Genomic DNA, 24,349 nt, shown 5'->3' on the forward strand with positions numbered 1-24,349 from the left:
GAAGAAATGTTCCAAAAAGCTTTTTAACATCAACAGCAACAATATTCTCTGCTGTTTAAAGGTTTGGAATCACTTGCATATTAATACTTGTTGCCATTTAATATACAAAAGTAACAGAATGCAGATTTAATTATTAGGAAGTAAATACCACAAGGTATTTTTGATGCTGCCTTTGATCTGTCAAATATTTCGGCAGTGATAATTAATGTAATATAATTATGTATTTGCAGTCTTTTTTGTCAAGTTAGGATTTTGCCACTTGAAATACGTGAAAATCAGGATATTTACTTTATTTGATTGTGTTCATTTTATTTTAATCCTGATTCTTGATACTATACAGCCTTTTAGTCATTTTAGAATCATTATTCTGGGCACTTTCTCAATATTTTTGCATATTCCTACTGATTATTTGAAATCTGCAAAGTTGCACAGCATTAGATTTTCATACATTTCATACATTTACATTTTTTACGGTAGTGTAGAGCTTTGCTTGTTGATTTGACAGGAACAGTAAAAATCAAGTGGCAAGTCCCCATTTTGTTACTCCAAAAATAAGCATGGTACAGTTTTATGAGGTAGATTTTATAAGGCCAATTTCATATGGCTGTTGTCTTCCTAACATGGCTAACAATAAGTTAAATTCTCACCTAATGTAGCAAAATATGTTTATGCAAAGTAGCTCCAATTTGAAGATGGACAATGAAATGCTGGCAGAGGACTAAAGACAATTTTATTAGAACCATAATCCCATGATAACCTACTTTCTCATTATGTTGGCCAGTGTGTGCCTCCAATAACTGCTAGGAGCTATATTTAGGATGAAGTTAGGGTAACATTTGTAGTGCTAGAAGTGACCCAGCTTCAAAATGACTACTTTTACAAGACTATGTATTGACCTTTGTTTTCATATTTACAAAAAGTCATTTTATTCTATGTTCTCTCTTAAAATAATGCTTATATGCAAAACTGCTAACTTCATTTCTATTATGAGCAACTTTCAGCTGCTCCATGAAGGTCCTTGCATTCAATCCACAGCAAGCTAGGTGTGATGCATATTCTGAAATCAATGCTTTTAAAATGTAGTTCTGTTACAGTACTGTGCAAAAGTCAGAGATCACCGTTCATTTATTTCCAGTCAGAATGGCCATTAAGATCAAATTATTCATATTTCAGCATCAGAAAACATATCGCTGTTGTCGGAGGAAAACCTTGTTTTTTTAATTTTTGACATTTGAAAATGCCTGGTGTTCTTTATATTGTGTGTAAATTTCATGATGAATGAGCCAAAAGAAACGGCTCAAAATGACGTGGAAAAAATTCTGGTTCCATTGACTTACATTAAAAGTAAATTTTGTTTTTTCCTTCTTCTGTAAAGTTACCATTTTGGAGATATAAGGTTTTCTTCTGACAACAGTGATATATTTAACAGAAAATTATACGGAAGCCTCAACAACTAATTATAATGTATTGTCACTATTGAGTGTGTCCACACTTAATCTTTACTATAGCTTTTATTTGTTTGAGGTTTCCAATTGTGTTGTTTTCAGTTCTTCAAAGGTGTACGCAGGGATATTTTACCACACCTCCAAAGTTCAGTCTTAGAAGTTGGTTACATTTTTGCTTCTTGTGGTCCAAGTAATCCCAAACACATTCAATGAGGTCTGGACTCTGGGGTGGACAGTCCATTGTTCTGAGAACACCAGCAGCTTCTTTGTTTGATGTGTCTCCTTTTCTCAGTGAGGTTCTTCTTGACAGCTACACATCCTTTCAGACCCATAGCGCTGAGTCGTCTTCTCACAGTGGAAGGATGGACAGAAACACCTGTGGATGTTTTCAGATCTGAAGCAGCTTGATTTTCTCCTCTCTCTCAGAGATGAAAGCTTTAGGTGCTGTTTATCTGATGGGGACAGTTTTGGTGGTCTACCAGGTCTTGCATGGCTGTTACGAGTCATTTTCTTTGTATCTATTTTTACTCCAGTTTTGGAAAGTCCTGTTTTTTTTTCTAAATTCTTCTATGACTTTCCTTTGTACTTAATATCTTGTTTTGACTGCAAATTAAATAAATGAAGGGTGGTCTTTGACTTTTGCACAGTACTTTAGATTAAATAGTAATATGTGTAGAATTAGAATAGAGAAACTGTCAATTGTGCTTGAGATATATGATGTGTAACTGGTTCCTTTCTGGGTTTCCATTGAGTACTCAAGCAGGACATTACTTTGCACTCTGGACATTAGTAATATTACTCTGAAATTGGGTGAGAATTGCCCTTTCATCCATGTGAAATGTTCCCAAATCTCTGGTTCTACAGTTGGTCCATTTGAACTACCCCAGACAACCCCCTGCTATCTGCTCCCTGAATGTGCATCTTTCACCAGCGACCACTGACATGATGCCTAATGAGTTTGTGCATATATCTATGTGTGTGTTTCAGGTTCCAGAGGGTCCGTGTCAAGCCCCCATGGCTCTCCAACTCTGAGTGGTCAGCAAAGCAGTGCCAACGAGGAGATTTGGGTTCTAAGGAAACCTCTCGCTGGTAAAGAATTTTCCTCCTTTTCTCTCTTAAAACATAAACAGCTTCCCCCGTTTTTTATTTGTTGTTTGTTACTTTTTATTTACAAGGCGGCGGCAGTGGCGGCAGCATGGGCAGTACAGGCAGCCTGACCAGTGGCCGTTCGTCCATCAGTGGTCCAGTGGACAATGCCAATGCTCACCTCACCAACTCACCTGTGCCTGTGCCAACCACTCCCACACATTCGCCAGGGGTCAACACACATGGCCTCAATGTACCAGGACTACACGCACAGGCGGAAGGGGTGAAGGTGAGACACAAATACAGATACAGAAAGATTTCAGATGTACACAGTACTTGCTTATATGGTTACTATTGGCATTTTTCCATTGGGCACAGTATAGTTAGGAATTAGTGATTATGGATTCGCCCTCATTTCTACTGCTTAGTAAATGTACTGTACCAGAGTACCTATGTTGAGTTTGGTTACCCTTCTTGCTGGGGTACCAAGCATACCGAGCCGGACCGTAAGCTAGCAACAGTGCAAACCACTAACTGGTCAAACACAATTGTCCTGTGGTGTCACTGGAGTCAGTTGACCCCCTTTTAAAGAACATACTTGCCAACCAGAATTGCTCTCATAACCAAAGGGCAACTAAAAGGTAAATCGAATTTTGAAACTCCTCTTTTTTTTGCTACTGTTGTTCGTTTTTACTGGTAACATTAGATCTGCATGAGAAATTATGTGCATAAGCTAAACAGCTTCAAGCTCCACCTACTGTAACAATTCTGTTATGAGATGGGAAACCGACACAGGTACTCAACCAAGGTGCAGAGGGTCATATTTATAACCATACTGTGCTTTTCTATACTGCCTGATGGGAAAAAGCCATAAAAACGGCCAAAATAATGAATGCAAGTTCAATCCCCGGTGATGCCACATTCATCTGTGGCCAGGAGTCCAAGAGAGCACAATTGGTCTCGCAGTCGAGGTGGGTAAGATGGCCCTCCCTCTCCCCATCATCACTCGGCACACTGCTAGCCAGTGCAGGCAGAACATAACCTTGTGTTGAGAACAGAACATAAAGACCGAAACATTCCTGCCATTCAGCTAAAGGGGATAACGTTAGCATGGCCTGCACTGGTTGTACTTCGCATTATCTGCATGCATTTGGCATGAACCTGTGACTGTGGATTTTATCCTCTACTACTGGGCCCTACTGCCAAGTGAACCATACCGTACCTGAATACCTATCCTGAGTTTGGTTACACTGTTTGCTGGGGTACCAAGCGTACCGAGTTGGGATGTAAGCTAGTAATGGTGCAAACCACTGACTGGTCAAACACAGTTGTCACATGGTGTCACTGGAGTCAGTGAAGCAGAAAACCAAATTTCAGATCATTTTGGGGTTTGGACATTTGGGGTGAGGGGAAATTATGTAGATTGTATTTTTTGCCCAACTGTCACCCTCATACAAAACTCTACATAATGCTGCCGCATTCAAATACACTCCAATTTGACATACATATGTGTTTGTGTACATTTCAGTTGTTGGCCACAGTGTTGTCTCAGTCAGCCAAAGCAAAAGAGCATCTTCTGGAGCAGTCCCGTTCTGTGGACCATAGCCCAGGTACTGCAAGTCAACTACGATATTCATACAGATCACCATGCAAAAGCCATGAATTGGTTGAAGGCTTTGTTTTACCATGAGCTTTCATCTACCTAATTAATACGTAGCCAGTGTATTACTCTTGTTGTCTTTAGTCACCATTTTACCACTGTATTGTCAGGGTTGGGTGATATTCAACCTGTAGTTCTTTTTTAACATATCTGTGTTGTTTATATTAGAAAAAGAAACACTCATTACAAAAAGTAGCCTGTAGTCTATTAGGCCAAATTGGGCTGTTTTTAAAATCTGCATTTCATAATTTGGCCACACGGTGGCATTGAATAGCTTCTTGTAAACACCTTTGAAAGAAACCTTTCCTGCTGTATGAAAAATGAACAATTTTCTTTGCAATAAAATTTTGTGATTCCATCTAAACTTTAATAATTTTGAGGTGTAGACTGACATTCCAAAGAGAATATTGCCAAATTCCTGTCCAGTACTTAGAGTCGTATGCAAATGTTTGGGCGCCTGTGCCATATCCTCTGCAGAGAACACACAGCACATATTAATGCCCATTTACATGGCATGAGAAAAAATTTATGGTACATTTTATCTTTATTGTTTTAATGTTTTTTTCACTAAAATGTTCACAAAAATTTGAAAAATGCCATATTTTTCCCTGTAGAGGATATGTAAACTTATTTTCACTCAGAAAATCAACAAAACATACTATTTGACCATTCAAACTTTTGTGTACCATCTCCAGATATAACGACTGACATAGAGTTACAACACCTGGTTTTAATGTTGATAAACTTTACCAATGTGTCATAAACACCATAGTATCATATTTAGTCCCAGTGCTGTTCCTGACAACATTTTATCATGTATGACAGCTTCCTCACAGCTTACCCAGAGTGCACCTGGTGGCCCTCGTTCGGAGAAAAAGAAACCATTCGTGGATCCTTTACTGCAAAGGAAGGACAGCACTTCAGCAGAGAGCAAGGCAGGTGTTTGTGTCTGTGTGTGGCTACAAAGGTTCCCCAGTACAAGTGATACAACTCATGTTGGGCTGGATAAGTGGATAAGTTGGGCTGGCCATTGGAGCAGTGAACAGAGCTGAGAAGAAACCCATCCCAATAATATTTTAACAAAACCTCATCAAATTTGACTCACCATCTCTCCTTAAAGGAGTCCCAGACGATTTTAAGGGCTTCCTTACTCTATTAGCTCAGGTGAGGTGCATTTAATGAGCCCTCAGAGGGGTGAGGAGTTGAGTGAATGTAAATGTCAACTTTGGCTGCAGAACTTGCCCAAAAATCATTGCGACCTGAAGCACTTCCCTTCTCAAACCTGCAAAAATGGTGGACAAGGCTGTTCATAAGACATAGCAGTGAACTATTTTACAATGCTTAATATTTCAAAACCATAACATTTAGTTTGCTGGGTTTAATGTAGCAAACTACTCTTTCTATTATACATGAATGCTGATACGACCCATATGGAAAAAAGTATATGGACATATATTTTTATATATTTGAAATACATTTCCATGAATTACATATCCATGCTAAAATACATCACAAACACTAAAATGTGTTTCCAAATATTTCGCCATATTAACCATATTCTAAAATGTATTTTAAATTTTAATTTATTTCAATATGTATGGAGAAATATTACACATAGAAATGTACCATACAAAAATAAATGTATGTATTTATCAAATACATTTGAAAATGCATGAAATGTCTTCCAGTATCTAAATTTTAGCAAGTGGACCTTTAATATGGCAAAAGCAAGTGTTGAAGGTATTGATACTCTGTGAAAATGCAGTTATGATTTTGTTTATTCAAAATCCATTTTCTGCATACATACAAAGATTAATGCAGTACCATTCATTCAATTTATGTTAATTTAGTTATATCTGTAACCTTTTTTTTTAAAAATAAAACTACATACAATTGGAAAATATGCTTAAAAAACCAATACATGCATTTAAAAATGTATTTAACAAATATCTTTTGGCCATTTTCATACATTGCAAAAATATATTTGATAAATAATTTGGATTTTTTTTATTTTTCATATGGGAACTTCTGCACTTTACTGTGCTAACTAAGCTAAAGGCTACACAGCCAGCAACAACACAAAAAAGGCATTACACCTCAGTTTTAGAGCAAAGCTTTATGTGTATGCGTGTTATGTTCACACACCTCATTTTGCATTATAAAGTTTGCATGACTAGCTATATAGCTCACTGAAGCTAACCTAACCTTTCTGATTGAAAATGCACTCCTCACTGTCCCCTCCTCCCTTTGAGCTGCCACTTGAATAATGTAAGCTGAAAACTGGCGAGGGGGAGTTAAAAATGTATTGAAATGGTACTCAAGGGTGGTTTGTCTGTGGAAATATTCCTGGTTGTACAGCCTGTAGGCCACTAGTAGAGGCCCTCAGAAGACAGTGGTGACCTGTGAGTGAACTACGCATATAAACAAAGGTCTCTGAAATGTAAGCCTAGTGCATTCTAATAATGACAATGATGATGTTTCCATCTCTGAAACCAGTCATAATACAACTTGGACCAATAGGTGCAAGGTGGACCAATTTCAGTTGGATCTTACCGAGTCTATACGTGAAGAAAACTGTGGATTACAAACTACAGATCTAAAATGCATAATGATAAACAAGAGATTGCTTCTCCCCATCTACATTGGCACCTTTGGCAGAATTTTCTGTATTTCTGCATAAATTTGACCTAAAACTTCATCAGATTTGCACACACGTCCTAATAGTAGTTAAAGAGAACCAAATTAAACAAATAAGACAAAAATAAAAAAAAGAAAAGAAAAAGAAAACCAAAGAAAAAGAAAACTTAGAGAAAACTGAGGCCCCAAAACCTAGCTTCATTTTTCATTTTTCCTCCTATTAAATGAAGTGAGGCACACTTTAACATAATACTCTGTCATCCTTTCAAAGAACACTATTTGCTGCCTTTGTTTTAAGAATCTCCTTTTTAACTCTTAAAAAATGTTTGTTTCTCAAGCAAGGATACATTTTTCATTTACTTTAACTTAGAAATAAAAGGTATCAGAATCAAATCTCAGCAGAAAATGCTTGATCGGATATCTGAGGGTAAAAAAAGAATGAATCTGACCCAATCCTGTAACAAATCTATCCTGAAATAGCACTCATTCACACTGTGTGATGTGATGTTGTTAGCTGTGTAGAGCATTAGAGTAGTTTGAGCATGATAGCCTACTTTTAAGGCTCCAGGGAACCTAAATCTTCTTTTTTTCTTTCTAAGTAGGTTAATCTTACTCTTGTGTGCACACAATATACATGTTATATACATACCTTTTTCTGTGTAAACTGGATCCTAACCTTGGATAGCACTTGCATAAGCCATCTCCTCACCAATTACAGGACTGATGTGGTTTGTCCCGTCACGCATGATGAACAAAACTGTTACCCTATGGTCTTTTTTTTTTACTGTTCATTTTGGAGAAACTTACTGAGAGAAGGCTAACAACCAAGCGAAAGCTAACCTAGCAAGCATCAAACTAGCCATTTAACCGGCCATTTCAACATTCTCTGGATGCACATCCAGCAGTAAAGTGAATAAGAACCTAATTTTCTTTAAGATGTTGCCATATTAAAGTGTTAGTGAGCCATGAATACAGTGGAGACATCTACACAACATGGGCTGAATATGCAGAGCCAGTTTCTTTCATTTATATGCGCCCGCACTGTTGTGTTTATTGTTGGACTGGGATGTCAATCACATGTGCTCATCAGAATATTAGGCCCAGGTAGTTCTCAGATTGGCCTAATGTGCATTTTAAGCCATATATATATATATATATATATATATATATATATATATATATATATATATGTATGTATTTTGCTGGATCTTCAAGTGCTTCAAGTATAATATATCTTGATTTAACCCCTTAAATTGCCAAGACCCACCAGGGGGTGCAAATTTAAATTACACACTTCCATAACTCAACTAGTTTGCATTGACGTCCCTGTAGTTACTGAATAATAAGCCTTAGTATGGACCAAACCTAAGGGGTTAATTGCTATTATAGCCAGTTTTTTAGTACTGTTGAATGTAGGCAAACATTTAGGGACCCCAGGAGCCAAAGGACCCAATACAAATCAGGAATATACATAAACTATACGCTAAGAAATACCAGAATGCCTGTTAATTGCTATTATAGCAAGTTTTAAGTACTGTTGATTGTAGGTAAATTCCCCATAAAAACACAAATTATAGGGCAAAGTAGGGGGGCCTGTCATTTCAATGTGGACATACTCTGCTGCCACCTAGTGGCCATATGTGCTACTGTATTTCACACTTGTGCCTCTGACTGGTACTTCAGTCCACATTCCTGACAAGAGCAAATCTGAATTGCTATGTCTCTTGCAGAGCTCAGAGGCAGTCGCTGAATGGCTTATTAGTGCTCAACTGCAGTTTTACACAACTAACTTCCTGACTGCTGGATATGACCTACAAACCATCAGTAGGATGACTCCAGAGGTATTACACACCTGCTCACATGCATAAATGCACATACATTATAGATACATTTTGTTGTTGTCATGTCAAAACCTCACAATTTTTACACCATTTGAAAACAGTCATTCTTTGCATTTTGTGATCATTTTGTGACAAATGATCCAATAAAAATGACCCAAAATTATTTGGAGTAAAGTCTCTTTGCATTGATGTCAAAGTTAAGAATGTTTATTGCTTCCTTTAAAAATCCCTTCACTGTGGAGCAGAGTTCATAAAACTACATGGCACTTATATTAGCTTGTCACGACAGACATAAACCTACATAAACATTTCTAAAGGCTTATTCCAGTAGACATCATCTGTAATAAAGTTTGTTTTTCAAGTTGACATGACACAATATTTGACATTGATTTTCTTCGGTTAAATTGTGTAAGACATTTTTTTGGTTGAAATGACATACAATATATGGCCAAAACTATAAGGCCATCTGTCCTAAGTATTGAGCTTAGGTGTTTCAGCTGTGCTCATTGCTAACAGGGGCAGTCAAGCAGTCAATCAAGCAGATAGCTGTGCAATCTCCATAGACAAATATTGGCAGTAGAATGAGTTGCACTGAAAAGCTCAGCGACTTTAACCGTGGAACTATCATAGGATTCCACATTTTCCATGTCAGTTTATAAAATTTCTGCCCTGCTAGGTCTGCCCAGACAACTGTAAGTGCTATTATTATGAAATGTAAGTGTCTATTATCAACAACAACTCAGCCACTAAGTGGTAGACCACACAAACTGACAGAGAGGAGAAGCTGAACACTGGAGCACATAGTGAATAAAAATTGCCTATTGAATCAGAAGTTTCATGAAATGGGTTTACATGAAACAGCTGCACGCAAGCTCAAGATCACTATGCGCAATGCCAAGTGTCGGCTGGAGTGGTGTAAAGTCCATCACTGGACTCGAAAATGTTCTCTGTAGTGATGAATCATGCATTATCTGGCAGTCTAATGGAGAAATCTGAGTTTGGTGAATGCCAGGAGAACACTACCTTCCCTGAATGCATAGTGCCTACAGTAAAGTTTGGTGGAGGAGGCATAAAGGGGTGGGGCTGTTTTTCATAGTTGGAGCTCAACCCCTTAGTTCCAGTGAAGAGTAATGTTAATAATACAGCATTAAAAGATATATTAGACAATTATATGCCTCTAACTTTGTGGCAGCAGTTTGGTGAAGGCCCTTTCCTGTTCCAGCATGACTGTACCCTAGTGCACAAAGTGAGGTCCACAAAGACATGATTTGACAAGTTTGGTGTGGAGGAACTCTAGTGGCCTGCACAGAGCCCTGACTTCAACCTCACTGAACACCTTTGGGATGAACTGGAACATTGATTGTGAGCCAGGCCCTCTCGTCCAACATCAGTGTCTGACCTCACAAATGCTCTTTTAACTGAATGGGTACAAATTCCCACAGACACACTCCAAAATCTTATAGAAAGCTTGCCAGAAGAGCGGAGGCTGTTATAGCCACAAAGGGGGGCAACTCCATATGAATGCTCATGATTTTGAAATGGGATGTCCAACAAGCTCCTATAGGTGTAGTGGTCTGGTGTCCATATTCTTTTGGCCATAATAACTGACTTAGCATATATCACAGTGACACAATGTTGATATGACAAATCAGAAAATGCTCACTTTTGGTCAACCAGCCAAACTTACGAACGCTGCCTCACAGTAAAGTGTTTTGGATGCAAGGTTTTAATAGGACAATATATGATGACAATCAATTGACTGAAAGTGAAGCTACAGATGTTTGAGTTGTTTGTGTTTATAGGACCTCACAGCTATCGGGGTGACAAAACCTGGGCACAGGAAGAAGATGTTGTCAGAAATCAGCAAACTGAACATCCCTGACTGGATACCTAAAGAGAAACCTGTAAGAAATGTGCATCCACGCTTCATCTAGACCTTAATTTGTACCTTAAAAGTAAATGTTTTAGTTTACTATGGCCCATTTTTTGTAAAAAAGCATGCGTCCTTCAAAATGTCCCCACAGTACCTGAATTTTCATGTCTTCCTGGCATTGTGTGGATATATTTACCAACAAATTGTGTGGACGAACTTATATTCCACCATCATAATCCATGCTAACCAGTCATCCTCTTCATGTCCTTGTAGACCAGTCTGGCGGAGTGGTTGTCTCTGATTGGACTGAGTCAGTACTACCAGACACTTGTTCAGAATGGCTATGACAACATGGACTTTGTCAGTGACATCACACTGGAGGACCTGCAGGAGATTGGCATCACAAAACTGGGTATAGAACTTGAACCCACGCATTAGCTTAAACATTTAAAGCAATATTTGGGCCAAAAAAATACACAATTTCCCTCTTACCCTAAAAGAAGTTAGCCAAGACATGTTTAATGTTGGAAATTTTGTTTTTGTTTTAGTTTTGTACTGGAGCTACAAGGCGAATGGAGCTAACAAGTAATGGAAGCTTTGCTCACTATATGTCTAAAAGTATTCAGACAGCCCTTCTACGGAGTGACTTCAGCTTCTTTAATGTGCATCTGTTGCTGCTAAAAGTGTTCAGTTGCACATTAAACTTGTACAATGCTAATAGAATGGAATGCTCCAGAGTAGCCACACATGAGCCTAAGGTCATCATGCCCAATGCCAAGTGTCAGTTAGAGGGATAGAAAGCCCCCCAGGGGTCTGTGGAGCAGTGGAGCAGTGGAGCAGTGGAACTGTGTTCTCTTGAGTGACGGAGCTCCGTCCACTACCTTTGGGATGGGGTTGGAGTGATCCAGAACTAAACATCCAACATCAATACCTGACCTCACTAATGCTCTTGTGGCTGAAAGCAATCAAATCCTCACAGAAATGCCCCAACATCTAGTGTAAAGCCTTCCCAGAAGAGTAGAGGTTGTTACTACAGTAAAAAGGGGACAAACACTCCATTAATACACTTGATCTCAGAAGAAGCAGCTTCATCTGGGGTAAGAGGTTAATATGTTTAGATTTTTGGCCAAACCATAGCTTTAAGAGTGTTAATACTGTAGGATGCCCTCTAGCAACAAAACTGTCCACTAATTTGTAAAACTCCCTTCTCTGTTTACATCCTTTGCACTGCAGGACATCAGAAGAAGTTAATGCTGGCTGTTAACAGGCTTGGCGAACCTCCAAAAGAGGAAGAAACTCCTGGCCAGTCCGATGAAAGCACAGATACAAAACAACCAGTTGCTGCAGATGTGATCAGTAACGTGCCAGAGATCAAATCCACCCCTGCACCAAGGACACGCAAGGGATCGGAGGGGCGTGGATCTCCTCGGCACACTGCGCAAGGGCGGGGCATACAGAGAGCAAACGCCCCTCCTCCACTCAAGAAACCTGGGTCGTACGATAGCCCCACCCACACCCCGCCACATACGCCCACTAAAGGCAAAACCTCCTCCCCTCACACAAACTCCCCCACGCACACTCCTGGCTCGCCCATGAGAACACAAAGCAGGCCAAGGGGACCAAACGACTCCCCCCGGGTGCATCCTCATGGTCGCGCTGTGCCGTTACTCTGTCTTCCACCTGAAGGTGGCACCGAGGATGAGGAGGACCAGACTCCGCCCTTGCCCAGGCGGATCATGCGCAGCGGGACGCCTGCAGTTACCGAAGTTTCAGAACGTGTCAACGAAGAGCTTCCTTTGCCTGATTCTTCGGTGAAATACGCCACGCTAGGCGGTGTCAACCGAAGCAGTTCCGGTAAAGGTTCCGGCGACACCCTTGATGTCAGCGGTGTCAACCGCAGCCAGTCATTTGCTACCACACGTCCTCGCAGGAGGACACGACCTCCCACCCCACCGAAGCGCTCCTGCTCCTCGATCTCCACCGGCAACCTGGCCGACGAGGCGGCTATGTCTAACGAAAGGGGGACTGGTCGAGGCGAGCATAGTGATTCGTTCCTCAGCGTGAACTACAGGGAACGCCGCCGGAGCGACTGCGGCATTGCCTCTGAATCGACTTCATCAGGGGGCAGTGTCAGAGACATTGCTGCCATGCTTGAAATGTCCAAATTAGGAGGTGGAGCCAAAGGAACTGGCAACAATTACCTGCAGGTGACTGAATATAACCCACACAAAAAGAATAATGCTACTGCTTATTTGCACTTTAAAGCATTAGTTCAGACATTTTTTCCTTTACACCAAATGTAGTCAAGACATGTTTGGTCCGAAGTTTGCTTCTTGGAGCTACAAGGCTAATGTAACTACCAAAAATGGAAACCTGGGACCACTGGCACATTTTATATTCATTTCCAATAACTCATAAACTTTCTTTGATACACAACATATATATTTCTATGCAAAACTTTATGTGGCCCTGATTAAATTAAATAATTTGTTGATTTTCTAAATGAAAGCAAGTTAACACATCCTCTGGAGAACACACTTCTGCACAATTCAATGCACACTTACCGTTTACTTGCTGAATTTAACACATTGGGGAAAAAATAAATCATAAAATGTGGCCTCTGCAGAAGTTATGGCACATTTTAGATTCAGATTTTAATAAATGAAATTCCTGCAAAGAAGTGTGAATTCTGTATTAAAATTTTTAGAAAATGCCGCACTTAAGTTTGTTTTTGACTAGAGGCATGCAAACTTATGCATACAACTGTACATGTGTGCAGCAATGTATAATGTCAATAATATATTTTATTAGTAATATTAAATAATATTACATTTAATACAAGTGTGTTACTCACTCTCCAACTCAGAACATGCATCTAGTTGCATGAAAGTTTAACAGTGCAAAGCCAGCCTAAGGCATGAGAATGAGATAATCAAGTCATAACCATGACTTAGTAAGGTGTGAGAATGAGATAATCAAGTCATAGCCATGGCTTAATAAGGTGTGAGAATGAGATAATTAAACTGTAGCCATGACTTAGTAAGGTGTGATAATGAGATAATCAGGTCATAGCCATGGCTTAATAAGGTGTGAGAATGAGATAATTAAACTATAGCCATGACTTATTAAGGTGTGAGAATGAGATAATTGAGTAATAGCCATGACTTAGTAAGATGTGAGAATGAGATAAGGCATAGCCATAGCTTAGTAGTGCGAGAACGAGATAAGGAGTGAGAATGAGATAAGTAATAGCCATGACGTAAGGCTTGAGAATTATATATTTAAGTAGTAGCCACAACTTCATAAGCCATAAGAGTGAGATAATTAAGTCATAACCATGACCTAGTAAGGTATCAGAATGTAATAATTAAATTGAAGCCATGACCTAGGTGTGAGTATGAGGTAATTAAAGTGTGAGAATGAGATACATAATAGCCATGACTTACCAAGGTGAGAGAATGAGATAATTAAGTAAAAGCCATGACTTAGTAAGGTGTAAAAATGAAATAGTTAAGTCATAGCCATGACCTAGTAAGGCATGACAATGAGATAATTAGTAGGGTGTGAGAATGAGATAATTAAGTTGTGGCCATGACTTAGCAAGATGTTGTAGTTAGGATGCCTCAGCATTACACAAACATTGAATGCACTGTTTATTTACTCTGTTCCTCAGGCAAGTCCAGACCTCCTGCGACGTAACCGTGACACTCTGAAACTCTAACGAAGACATGCAGACCCGCCGTCGCACCATCAGTGGGCCCGTCACTAGCTACACAGACGCCCAGCCTAATAACACCCAGGAAGGTGACATTACTTCACGTTCTTACACCACACAAGCAAACCTGGAGACAACACGAATCATGGAGGAGGCTGCACCTCAGAAACAGGCACCAATGAGGCTGGCCCCAGAGCCCCGCCCTCGCTCCATGCTTAGTCACCTGGAAGGAGGTGTCCCTTCCCTCCCTCAGGAGGAGTGGTCACGAATGGACGCCACGGCAACATTGAGAAGGCCCCGGCCACCGCACGACTCAGACTGCGAGAGGTTCCAACTCACTGAGACCAGCACAATACGGCGCCGCCCAAAGGCACTAGGGACCCCACAGAGGAACGACACAGAGAACGGTCCAGAAAGCACCCGCAGGAGGCCGGTATCAGAAGCTTGTGCTGGGGAAGGCAGTGAAGGGGAACTGCGGCCAGATGATTTCAGAAGAGTGCTGAAGCCTCCAGTTTCCCCCAAACCTTCGCTTGCCCTTAAGAAGCCTGATCCTCCAACGCCCACCAGGAGGGTGCCACTTCCTGGACCAGAAGGCCAGCACAGCCCAGGTAAGACTGAATTTTTACTCTGTCTGTTGTTCAATGATATGTGTCCACTTTATTTTAATCACTAGTGTGATCTTAGATTATGCCATGACCATTAGATTATGCTATGACCATTCCAAGGTCATTTAGGTCAAAGATTCCATGACCAAGTTTGGAGTAATTTGTCATGTTAATTATTTATGTCATCTTATATTTTCATTGTGTGCTTATTTCATGATGAATGGCCAATAGAAATAACTTAAAATCTCATTACATTAACAGACAGTTCCAAACATTTTTCAAACTTTCTGGATAATTCAATCAAAGAGATGTAAACAAAGTCATTCAGAGTGGTTTGATGTGAAATGTTTTATTGTAGAGAAACTTACAGTCTTTCTCTTTACAATGGTGGTGATAGGAACCAGGGATCATGATGTATACATCCCCAATATATCCCCATTTTATTTACTATCCAAAACCACCAGTGAACCAACACATCTTCTCAGTTATTATATGAAATCATGATGGTAAAATAGTAGTCAAATTTCTTTGGGTACTGTTTTTGATGTAACAATTTGCATGAATGTATTAAAAATGTTTTCGTTCAAAACGTTACCATGAAACTATTATGAAACAGTATTTCAGGCATCAGACAATGTATTTATTAGAATCCTTTTGTATAACAACTTTTTGCTTCCCACTATAGATTTCTGGTTCCCATCAACATCACTTTAAGTTTCTTTAGAACAGAGCATTTCAAACCCAAGCACTCTGAATGACTGCTTACATCTTAATTGTTGAGTTATGCAGAACTGTTGAAAGTCAATCAAAATTAATTTCTTCTGTAGAGTTACTGCTTCAAAGATATGAGTTTTTCATGACAGAGATGATAAAACTTTAGTCTGCAATGTAGATTTAAACATAGACACCAAACATTTTATGTGTTTTATTTAATATTTATTTATTTAGGCAAGTATTAATTATTAAGCCACTAACAACCGATATGATTCTGAAATAATTATGCATCCTTAATAGCATACTATAACAATCTATTACCAATCATTTTTATCAGGCTATCTCCCTTGAGAATATTATTGAAAACACTGAAATGGTAGTGTGCAGTCGTATGTTCGAACACCTCTGATTTTCTAAGAACAAACCTAAATATGACCAATTCTGCAAATTGGGGAACACTTTATTTGGATGGCCCACTTTAGATGCTTTATGGATATTTAATTTTTTTTTAAGTTTCATTCAACTAAATATCTACTAAATTGATCATAATTGTCTTTAATCCTAGACCTGGCTGTAATCCTAACCCTTAACCTTAAACTCAACCCAAAGCCTAAACCCAGCCCTCATCCTGGTCCTAGCCCTAACCCTGGTCCAAATCCTAACCCTAACCCCACCACTGTTTAGAATCAACTGATAGTTTGTTAACAGTATGAACATCTGTAGATAATCTATAGGGGACTATAGTGGACTATCCAAATAAAGTGAGACTTCAAATTGTACTGCACAGTTTAACATAATGGAAAAAATAAACAATAAAAATATTAACTTTTGCACAGGCCACTTTTTATGTTTTATTATTTTTCCAATATGTTACATTCAGCAAATAAACAGTAATTTTGCATTAAAATGTGCAAAAGTGTGTTCTCTGTAGAAAATCAATAGACCAGGGGCGTCCAAACTTTTGCATACGACTGTATTTGTAGCCCTTTCAGTGCCACTAGAATAATGACATAATATTATAAGGAAAAAAGGTATAAAAAGTACATTGTGCCTTTTTTTGTCTCTTTAGTGGAGGTCAAAAAGGTCCCACCACCAGTGTCTCCAAAACCAAGCCCACCTCCAACGCTCCCCAAACCAGTGAAAATAAAGCCAATTCAGACCCCAGGATCTTCCCCAGCTCCTCAGCCACAAATTCTCACCCCACCTAGTGCCCTAAACACACATGCATCCTCCCCTACCACTCTTCTCCCTGAGCCAGCGGAGTATCCCACCCTCTGCCCTGTGATTCCAAAGCCAGTGGAGACTTACACTCTCTCTCCACGGGCTGCGACTTCTCCTGCTCAGAGCCCACAGACACCCCAAACCCCCCAAACTCCCCAGACCCCTTCCACCCCTGGGTCTGGCTCAGCGCCAGTAAAGCCCCCGAGGTCCTCCATGGCAGGCCTTTCTGTGGATATTCCTGGTCCTCTGGAAGTAGAACTGGCTGGGGTGGAGGCCATGCAGCAGAGGCTGAGGGAGGTGGAAGAGGAGCGAAAGAGAGAGAGAAAAGAGGACAGAATGGACGGCACTGGCCAGAGCCAAGTGAGGAGAGCTTCTGGAGAGGGTTTTGGAGGAAGTGATGTCACAAGGAGTGCTGAAGGGTCAGGGCAGGTTGTGATGAGGAGGAGGAAAGTGGGTGTGGCCAGGCAGCCACAGGTTGAGGGTGAGCTTGAAGGCTTAAGGCAAGACGGAGGTGTGAGAGCAGAGGCGGTCCAGCAGGGGCTGCTGGAGGCTGAAGCAGGAGGCTTGTTTGGAGGCCATGCAGCAGAAGACATGACCCAGTTCAGGCTGGAGGAGACCAGCGCCTCCCTAGCTGCTGCTCTGGAAGTGGTAGAGGAGAAGATCAAGAAGGAGGACAAGTACGTAAATCCTTTTTTGCATGAACATCTTTAAATTCCTAAGAGAAATGATGTATATTCTAACATTAATTCACAAGTTAGCTGATAGTTTGGTTAAAAATTTACACAAATTTGGACGAAACCAAAACCCAAAAGTTGCTGGTTCAAATCCCATGACCTTGGGCAAAGCTTTTATCCCCCCAGAAGGCTAACTGGGGTGGCCAGTACCCTAGTGATAAGAGATGTGAGCCAACTACCGTTGAAGGTTCAGATTTCAGGACTGGCTGGGGTACACCTGATTGTGCACTTAATCCCCTGCTACCCCAGGTAGTCCTGCTCTGCTGATGATACTGTGATGCCCCCAGACTGGGCAGAGTTTGGCAGCAAAAGGACACAGTTCCCTTGAAGGATCAGTAGTACATTTTAGGGGAGTTAATGAAGGCATCTAAAGTATGAAATAGTTAATAATTTTTACTTAAGTGAAAAAGTGGCCTTCTGTCAAATAAGGCTATTTAGACCCCGCCCTCTCTTGTCACAACACCACTTATTTCCTGAGATGCATTAACAAGACATTCCACTAAAGAACCTTTAACAAGAAACACAGTAATTAGGGCGATATAATGAATGGAAATGTTGATTTTACCATAAAATCTCACATTTTGAATATTTATATTTGTCCTACAAAAAACAAAACCTTTAAGCATAAGCCTTTGAATCAAAATGTCTTGAAGGAAAACACACAATTAAACTTTCAACTTTTTAAACATCTATGCTAATTTCTGCTAGTGACCCAGTGGAATTCAGTGCTAAGTTAACAGCAATTCACATTAACATTTTTTTGGCCATTGTAACTTAAACACAGACATATTTGCATATATTTTAAGCAGTTTCACACTGACTCTTTCAGTAGTGAGCTCTGGCATTGAGCTGCTGCCACTGTTTTCCATTTCTAACAACCCACTGATTAGGCTGCCACTCATATTCACAGCCAGTGACATATCTACAATGTCCAGAAGGCCTAGAGTGACATTTTTTTTCTCACAAAACCGATCTCACCCATTGTAAAACAAAACGTGCCTGGTTGATTCCTATTTCGTACTTATGCTGATTGTTGTTAGGACTTACGTTCAGCTCCTGAAGCCCTAATCAATAGGATAGCTCACTTTGCTACTTCTACCTAGATACCATGGAGACTGGCCAATTTTCGGGTGGCTGTTTCAAGACCTTTTATTTCCAGCCAAAACTTAACGAGGAAACAAGAGCATTACTGTAATACTTGCAGATTTTAAACACAAGCATGATTCTTTTACACGAAAAATAAAACTAAAAATGCAACCATGTATTTTAAAGCCCAGAAATCAAGGCGTTCAGAGGCTCAGAGGATTCCTTCTGCAAATTTGTTTGCTTCTGCAATGCTTCAACAAATTTGACTGAAATGCCCATCCATATTCCTTGTAGCTGGCAAAGCACTTTAGTACAAATTTAGTACAAATTTGTAATTTCAAATTATATCATAAATGAATGATTCATTAAAAATATTAAAATCACATTTTTTTCTAGTGATTATTTTCAATGATGTCATGTTAATTCTACTTTCTTGTTCTATGCCTTCCCCTCTTCCCCAGTTCTGTGGTGGAGAACAAGACCACAGTCAACATTCTGGATGACATCGGGAGCATGTTCGATGACCTAGCAGACCAGCTGGATGCCATGTTGGATTAAAAAAAAAAAAAGCACAAGACAGAATTGCCAAGCCTAGACTTCTTTTGGTCTGTAAGCACCAAACCTGCTCAAGCTTAAGCACATCCCGGTGAGTTGAGCAAAGTCCGATTTAAACAAGGACTCGTTGATTCCAACAAGAAGAGATGGAGATGCTGGGGTGCGGAGCCCTTGAGTTTTGAAGATAAAGAGCTTCGGAGTCTGGTGGTTGACGTAGGCACCCGGCAACGTCAGTACCATCCCGAGTGTTTCTCCTGCCCTTCTCGCCCATGTTTGTCCAAGGTTCGGAGCCATGGTCCTCAGCTCGAGCTTGGAGCTACTGACTGCTATCATGCTGCTTCCAGAGATAAGCACAATTTAATGCTAACAAGCTATTTAAATTCCATTTAGGTCGAGAAACACGAGCATCGTGTCGGAGTGTGCGTTTGTATGTATGTATGTACCGTTTGTATGTGTGGCCTTGGTGTTTCCTTTAACAATGTTATGGTCCGATGGCCGATTGTGTATTTGTTTTTAAACGATTAATGGAATCCTAAACATTTATTGTGCTCTCTGGGAAACCAGCTAACAGGTTTGCTATGGCTCATAACTGACTGCAAAGGGGAACTCCAGACGATTATGCCCAGCCCTTTTCTCCTTGGGATACCCCCAGAGGTGAAGAACATTTGCGTTAACTTAAAAGCAAAAGTAGGAAAAACCCAATTTGATGGTCTTGAGAAGACCAACCTGGTTTTCCTCTTCCATGTAGTGGATTTCCGAGTTCCCCTTTGTCAACGATTAAAAGAAAACGAGCTCTGGACATTGAGATATATCGTGATATTTACGTTGTCGTTGTTGTTCGTGTGTGTGAATGTGTGACCGTGTTTAATTGTGTAGTTTTTTTGCATTGACAAATCCCACTTTTCAGCAGATAGAGTGGTGTTATACATAGATATAGGCTGAATGCAGAATAAGATGCTGGACGACAGTGTAAATACGGCATATAGATTACAATTACCATTCATAGAGTAGAATTTGGAATGCGAAAACCTGGAATGCAACAGGTGCCCACTCAGTCCCAATCAATGTGATCAAATGAAAAAAGTTGGTGTGGTTGTGCGCCAGAGTGTGAGGAGTTTAGCGTGTATGTGTCTGTTTGAGAGACCAAATGAGAGGATGTATGTGTTTTGCATATGCGTCGGCCCATTAAAGAATGCTTGCATTCTTGTTCTGTAACTGCACAGAGAAGAATTCATTTTTATTGACGATGACAAAATGGCGTAGTCTATGTAAGTGACTAAAATGACGTAATTTAATGTGAAGTCGTTGCAAGAAGCTTAAAATTACAGAGCAATATTTTCTATCAACTCTCCGTGTTGATGATTTAGTTTTATAAATAACGGTAATACGTCAAAGCCAGCCATCTTGAGTATAGCAGACAGCTGAACCTAACATCATCTCCAACAGTCATGACAATCCTCTATCATGTGCTTGATTATCTGCAAAGTCAATGAGATGGACATTAGAGTATTGAACCTTTTATCATGTAAAATATATGTAATATTCCAGTTGTTATTTTGTGTAAACGCTCAACTGGCTAATGTGTTTGACCCTGGTGATCCTTGCAGACCTCTTCCATGTAAAGAACATTGAGAGTATGTGGAATTATGATAAATAAACTTTATGAATTATGAATACAAACGGAATTGATGTCAAGTGGTTTGTCAGTTACACAGAAATATATGTTCAAGTGCAGAACTGTCAAAAGTGTTGCCCCTGTTGTCAGCCCTTTGCAGCCAGTCAACTGTAAACACTATTGTGGTGCGATGGAAGTGTCTAGAAGCAACAACAGCTCAGCCATGAAACAGTAGACCACACAAAAGTGTGTAAAAATCTCCTGTCCTCTGTTGCATCACTTGCTACAGAGCTCCAAACTGCCTCTGGAAGCAACATCAGCACAAGAACTGCGTGTCGGAAGCTTCATGAAATGGGTTTTCATGGCCAGATCACTATGTGCAATGCCAAGTGTCGGCCGGAGGGGTGTAAAGCACACCGCCACTGGACTCTGGAGCAGTGGAAACGTGTTCTCTGGAGTGACGAATCACACTGACATCAATCTGTGTTTGGTGGATGCCAGGAGGACACTGCCTGCTGGAATGCATAGTACCAACAGTAAAGTTTGGTGGAGTAGGGATAATGGGCTGGGGCTGTTTTTCTGTGATTGGCCCTTTTGTTCCCAATGAAGAGTAATGTTAATGCTACATACAATTAAATACACTAAGAAGAATTTTAGCACAAAGTTCACTCTTTCAAAACTCTTCACACCCCTCTCTACAGAAACAGGCAGCTTATTCGCTTATGTATCAGCAGTTTGTCTAGAACCATTGTCATTTCTTTTGGGCTTTGATTGTTGTCTGATTTGCGAATTAGCAAACTGATAGGCAGTTTATTTTCATGTTAGATATTTGCATTTGCAACTTTTTAAACAGTACTCGTTGAATGCATATTGTATTTTTAATTCAATTTAGCACTGAAAATGCTTGTAGCAATCGTAAAAAAAAACAAAAAGAGAAAGATAGTAAATCTCTGATGGTATATCCTGTCTTATCACGTAAAAAAAAAAAAAAAACTTTTGAACTTCAAATGACAGACCACTTATTCTCCAGGGTCTATTTTGGTTTTTCCATCTGAATTTATATGACCAAATCGTAAGGCAAATTATTCAGTAACTGCATGAAATAAATGTAAAATTGTTATTTATTTATTTATGTTTTGTTAAAGTTCCCCTCAAATTAACAGAACGTGTGCTTTATGATCACACATATTGCCACAATTGCTTACAATTTACTGCTGAAAGCCAAAAATCTCAGACGCTCTTTGTATTTTTTTTTATAAGAATAATTTTACAGAGCAGATCACTGAAGAGACGCCATCTGTTTATAGTTTAAAGCCCAGATTTATGGAAAAAATGGTCAACTTACAGTAGACATAAAAAATTGTGAGTTCAGCTTCTTTTATTATAAGGGCTTAAAATTACATCACCCATCTATTTGACTGGAAAGAAGACAGTTACAGCTCTCATATGACCCCCACCTTTTGAATGTAGCTTATGAAATATGAAAGTTATGAAGAATATGATGAAGTGCGTTTTGGAACCACCGGTGGTCCCAAGGAGTTAAAAAAGGTTAGTTGAACCATTTCTTTTTGTAATTTGAAGCATTTTTATTGCTTCGTTCATTATGAAATGTTTGCACAACGTAAAGAGCAGATAGTGTTTTCAAATTCTGAAAAAAAGAAAAATGACAAAAAAGGAGATGAGGTTTTGTTCCAGGAGTGCCGTTTAGTTTATGATGAACAGAGGATACCCCTTTAGATATATATAGCACACACAAAGAAGGTTCTTTAGTAAAGGCAATGGTTCTGTTTAGAACCATGAGTTCTACGTAGAACCATGTCATGCTTAAATGGTTCCTTGTGTGGTGAAATGGTTCTTCAGATTGATGGAGAACGTGTTGTATATGGTTCTATATAGCACAAAAACGGGTTCTTCTATTGTAATGAGCTTGACATCGTAACAATAGACGAACCTTTTTGGTGCTATATAGAACCATTTTCAAAAAGCCTCTAGAAAAAAACATATATAACACATTTTCCATCAATCTGGAGAACAATTTTATCATTCAAAGAACTGTTTCACCATTTAAGCACACATGGTTCTAAATAGAACCATTGCCTTTACTAAAGAACCCTTAAAGAACCATCTTTCTTAAGTGTGCACTTCATGAAAAACTGAAGTTTGGGGTTTTTTATGGTGAATCATGTAACAAGAGCAGGTGATTTGCATTTCTTGTGGTTGTGTTTGTAGCTGTGTGTGTATGTGTATGTGGGTGTGTGTCAGAGAGAGAGAGATAGAGAGAGAGAGAGAGAGAGAGAGAGAGAGAGAGAGGGAGAGAGATAGAGAGAAGGGGAGGGATGAGAAGTGAAAGTGAAAGCATTTCTAGTCGCATTGCAGAAATTTGTATAACAGTCAGCTCAGACTCAGCAAGGTAAGTCTTATTTCTTATTGTATTCAAGGACAGAATAACCTAAATAAAGCTCGTCTCATTATGATTCATCATTATTTCTTTGCTGCATGAAATTAAGATCAATGAAAATGTCTTTTCAGGATTTTGCCTTTGAGAAAGGGCATGTATGTTTCAGATAAGGGCGGTAATTGCTTGATTAACTGTACATTGTTACTATACTCTTATTAAAGCAGCACTATGTAATATTAAAGCAATAAGCCACGAGAGGCCATGCATTACTGCAATTTTACCACAGGGAAGGTTGTTCTTAGGCACTGTGATGATGTAAGGTAATCAGTAAAGACTGATTGTATATACTTAACTATACTTACCTGTGGACTGATCATCATTGCTTCTAAGGACTGAAAAGAGAACTGAGTGGGTTCTTCTGAGTTTTACTTACCTGGATGAGTCCATCCTCTGTAGAAGAGGAGGTAAGAACAAAACCAGTGAGAGAAAATTGTTAAATGTACAGTGCTAATGACATCATGAATGTGAATATGGACAGTATATGAAGAATATGAACTATAATTACTGTTGTATGTAAATATATTTAAATATTCAGAGCTCTTGTTTTACCCAGGTCAGTAATGGCTTATTCTAGGGGAGGAGCTTACTAAATATAAGCAGCATTACTGGGGGTACAGGGGAGATTCTTTCAGCTCAGTAGTTGACTGAATGGTATTGAGTGGTTATGATCTGTATGACTTTGCAGTCATTGATCTATGTTCTCTAGTAGTGGAGACTGTTATTGCTCATTTTGTTTTTCGGTGTGAATGTGTGCGCTTGTAAATATGTAAATAGCTGTGAACGTAGGTGTGTAAATAAAGGTGACAGGGAGAAGAAGAACTATTGTGCCCAACTTTTTCCAGGTCCCCAGACCATTTGCCCAACACTACCCATAGAGTGTGCCAACTGCAGCATACTGCCGGGTCAAGGGACACGATGCCAAATCGCAGTAAATCCCCCTTCCCTGTGATAAAATCACTGTAATGCATGGCCTCCAGCAGCTTATTGCTTTTATAAAATGGTAAAATAGGAAAAAATACACAATTTTTCAGAACATAATTTAAGCTAATTTTAATAATAATCAACATAAATAAGTATTCCTTTAGAATATAGTATTGTTGCCAA

General features: G+C 39.5%; 1 protein-coding gene across 1 annotated transcript in view; it reads left to right on the forward strand.

Annotated features, from left to right (window-relative positions):
- si:dkeyp-9d4.3 (caskin-1) overlaps nucleotides 1-20,852 on the forward strand; it is an 86,224-nt gene extending 65,372 nt beyond the window's left edge. Inside the window, exons 11-21 of the mRNA XM_036557500.1 lie at nucleotides 2,433-2,534; nucleotides 2,621-2,820; nucleotides 4,060-4,141; nucleotides 5,017-5,126; nucleotides 8,559-8,669; nucleotides 10,472-10,573; nucleotides 10,816-10,954; nucleotides 11,776-12,749; nucleotides 14,277-14,865; nucleotides 16,646-17,474; nucleotides 19,079-20,852. Of these exons, the coding sequence (XP_036413393.1) occupies nucleotides 2,433-2,534; nucleotides 2,621-2,820; nucleotides 4,060-4,141; nucleotides 5,017-5,126; nucleotides 8,559-8,669; nucleotides 10,472-10,573; nucleotides 10,816-10,954; nucleotides 11,776-12,749; nucleotides 14,277-14,865; nucleotides 16,646-17,474; nucleotides 19,079-19,175 (3,335 nt within the window). The 3' untranslated portion in view covers nucleotides 19,176-20,852. The remainder of the gene's footprint in view (nucleotides 1-2,432; nucleotides 2,535-2,620; nucleotides 2,821-4,059; nucleotides 4,142-5,016; nucleotides 5,127-8,558; nucleotides 8,670-10,471; nucleotides 10,574-10,815; nucleotides 10,955-11,775; nucleotides 12,750-14,276; nucleotides 14,866-16,645; nucleotides 17,475-19,078) is intronic.
- The last annotated feature ends 3,497 nt before the right edge of the window (nucleotides 20,853-24,349 follow it).

Source organism: Colossoma macropomum, unplaced genomic scaffold (genome assembly GCF_904425465.1).
Source record: "Colossoma macropomum unplaced genomic scaffold, Colossoma_macropomum, whole genome shotgun sequence".
NCBI classification, from domain to species: Eukaryota; Metazoa; Chordata; class Actinopteri; order Characiformes; family Serrasalmidae; genus Colossoma; species Colossoma macropomum.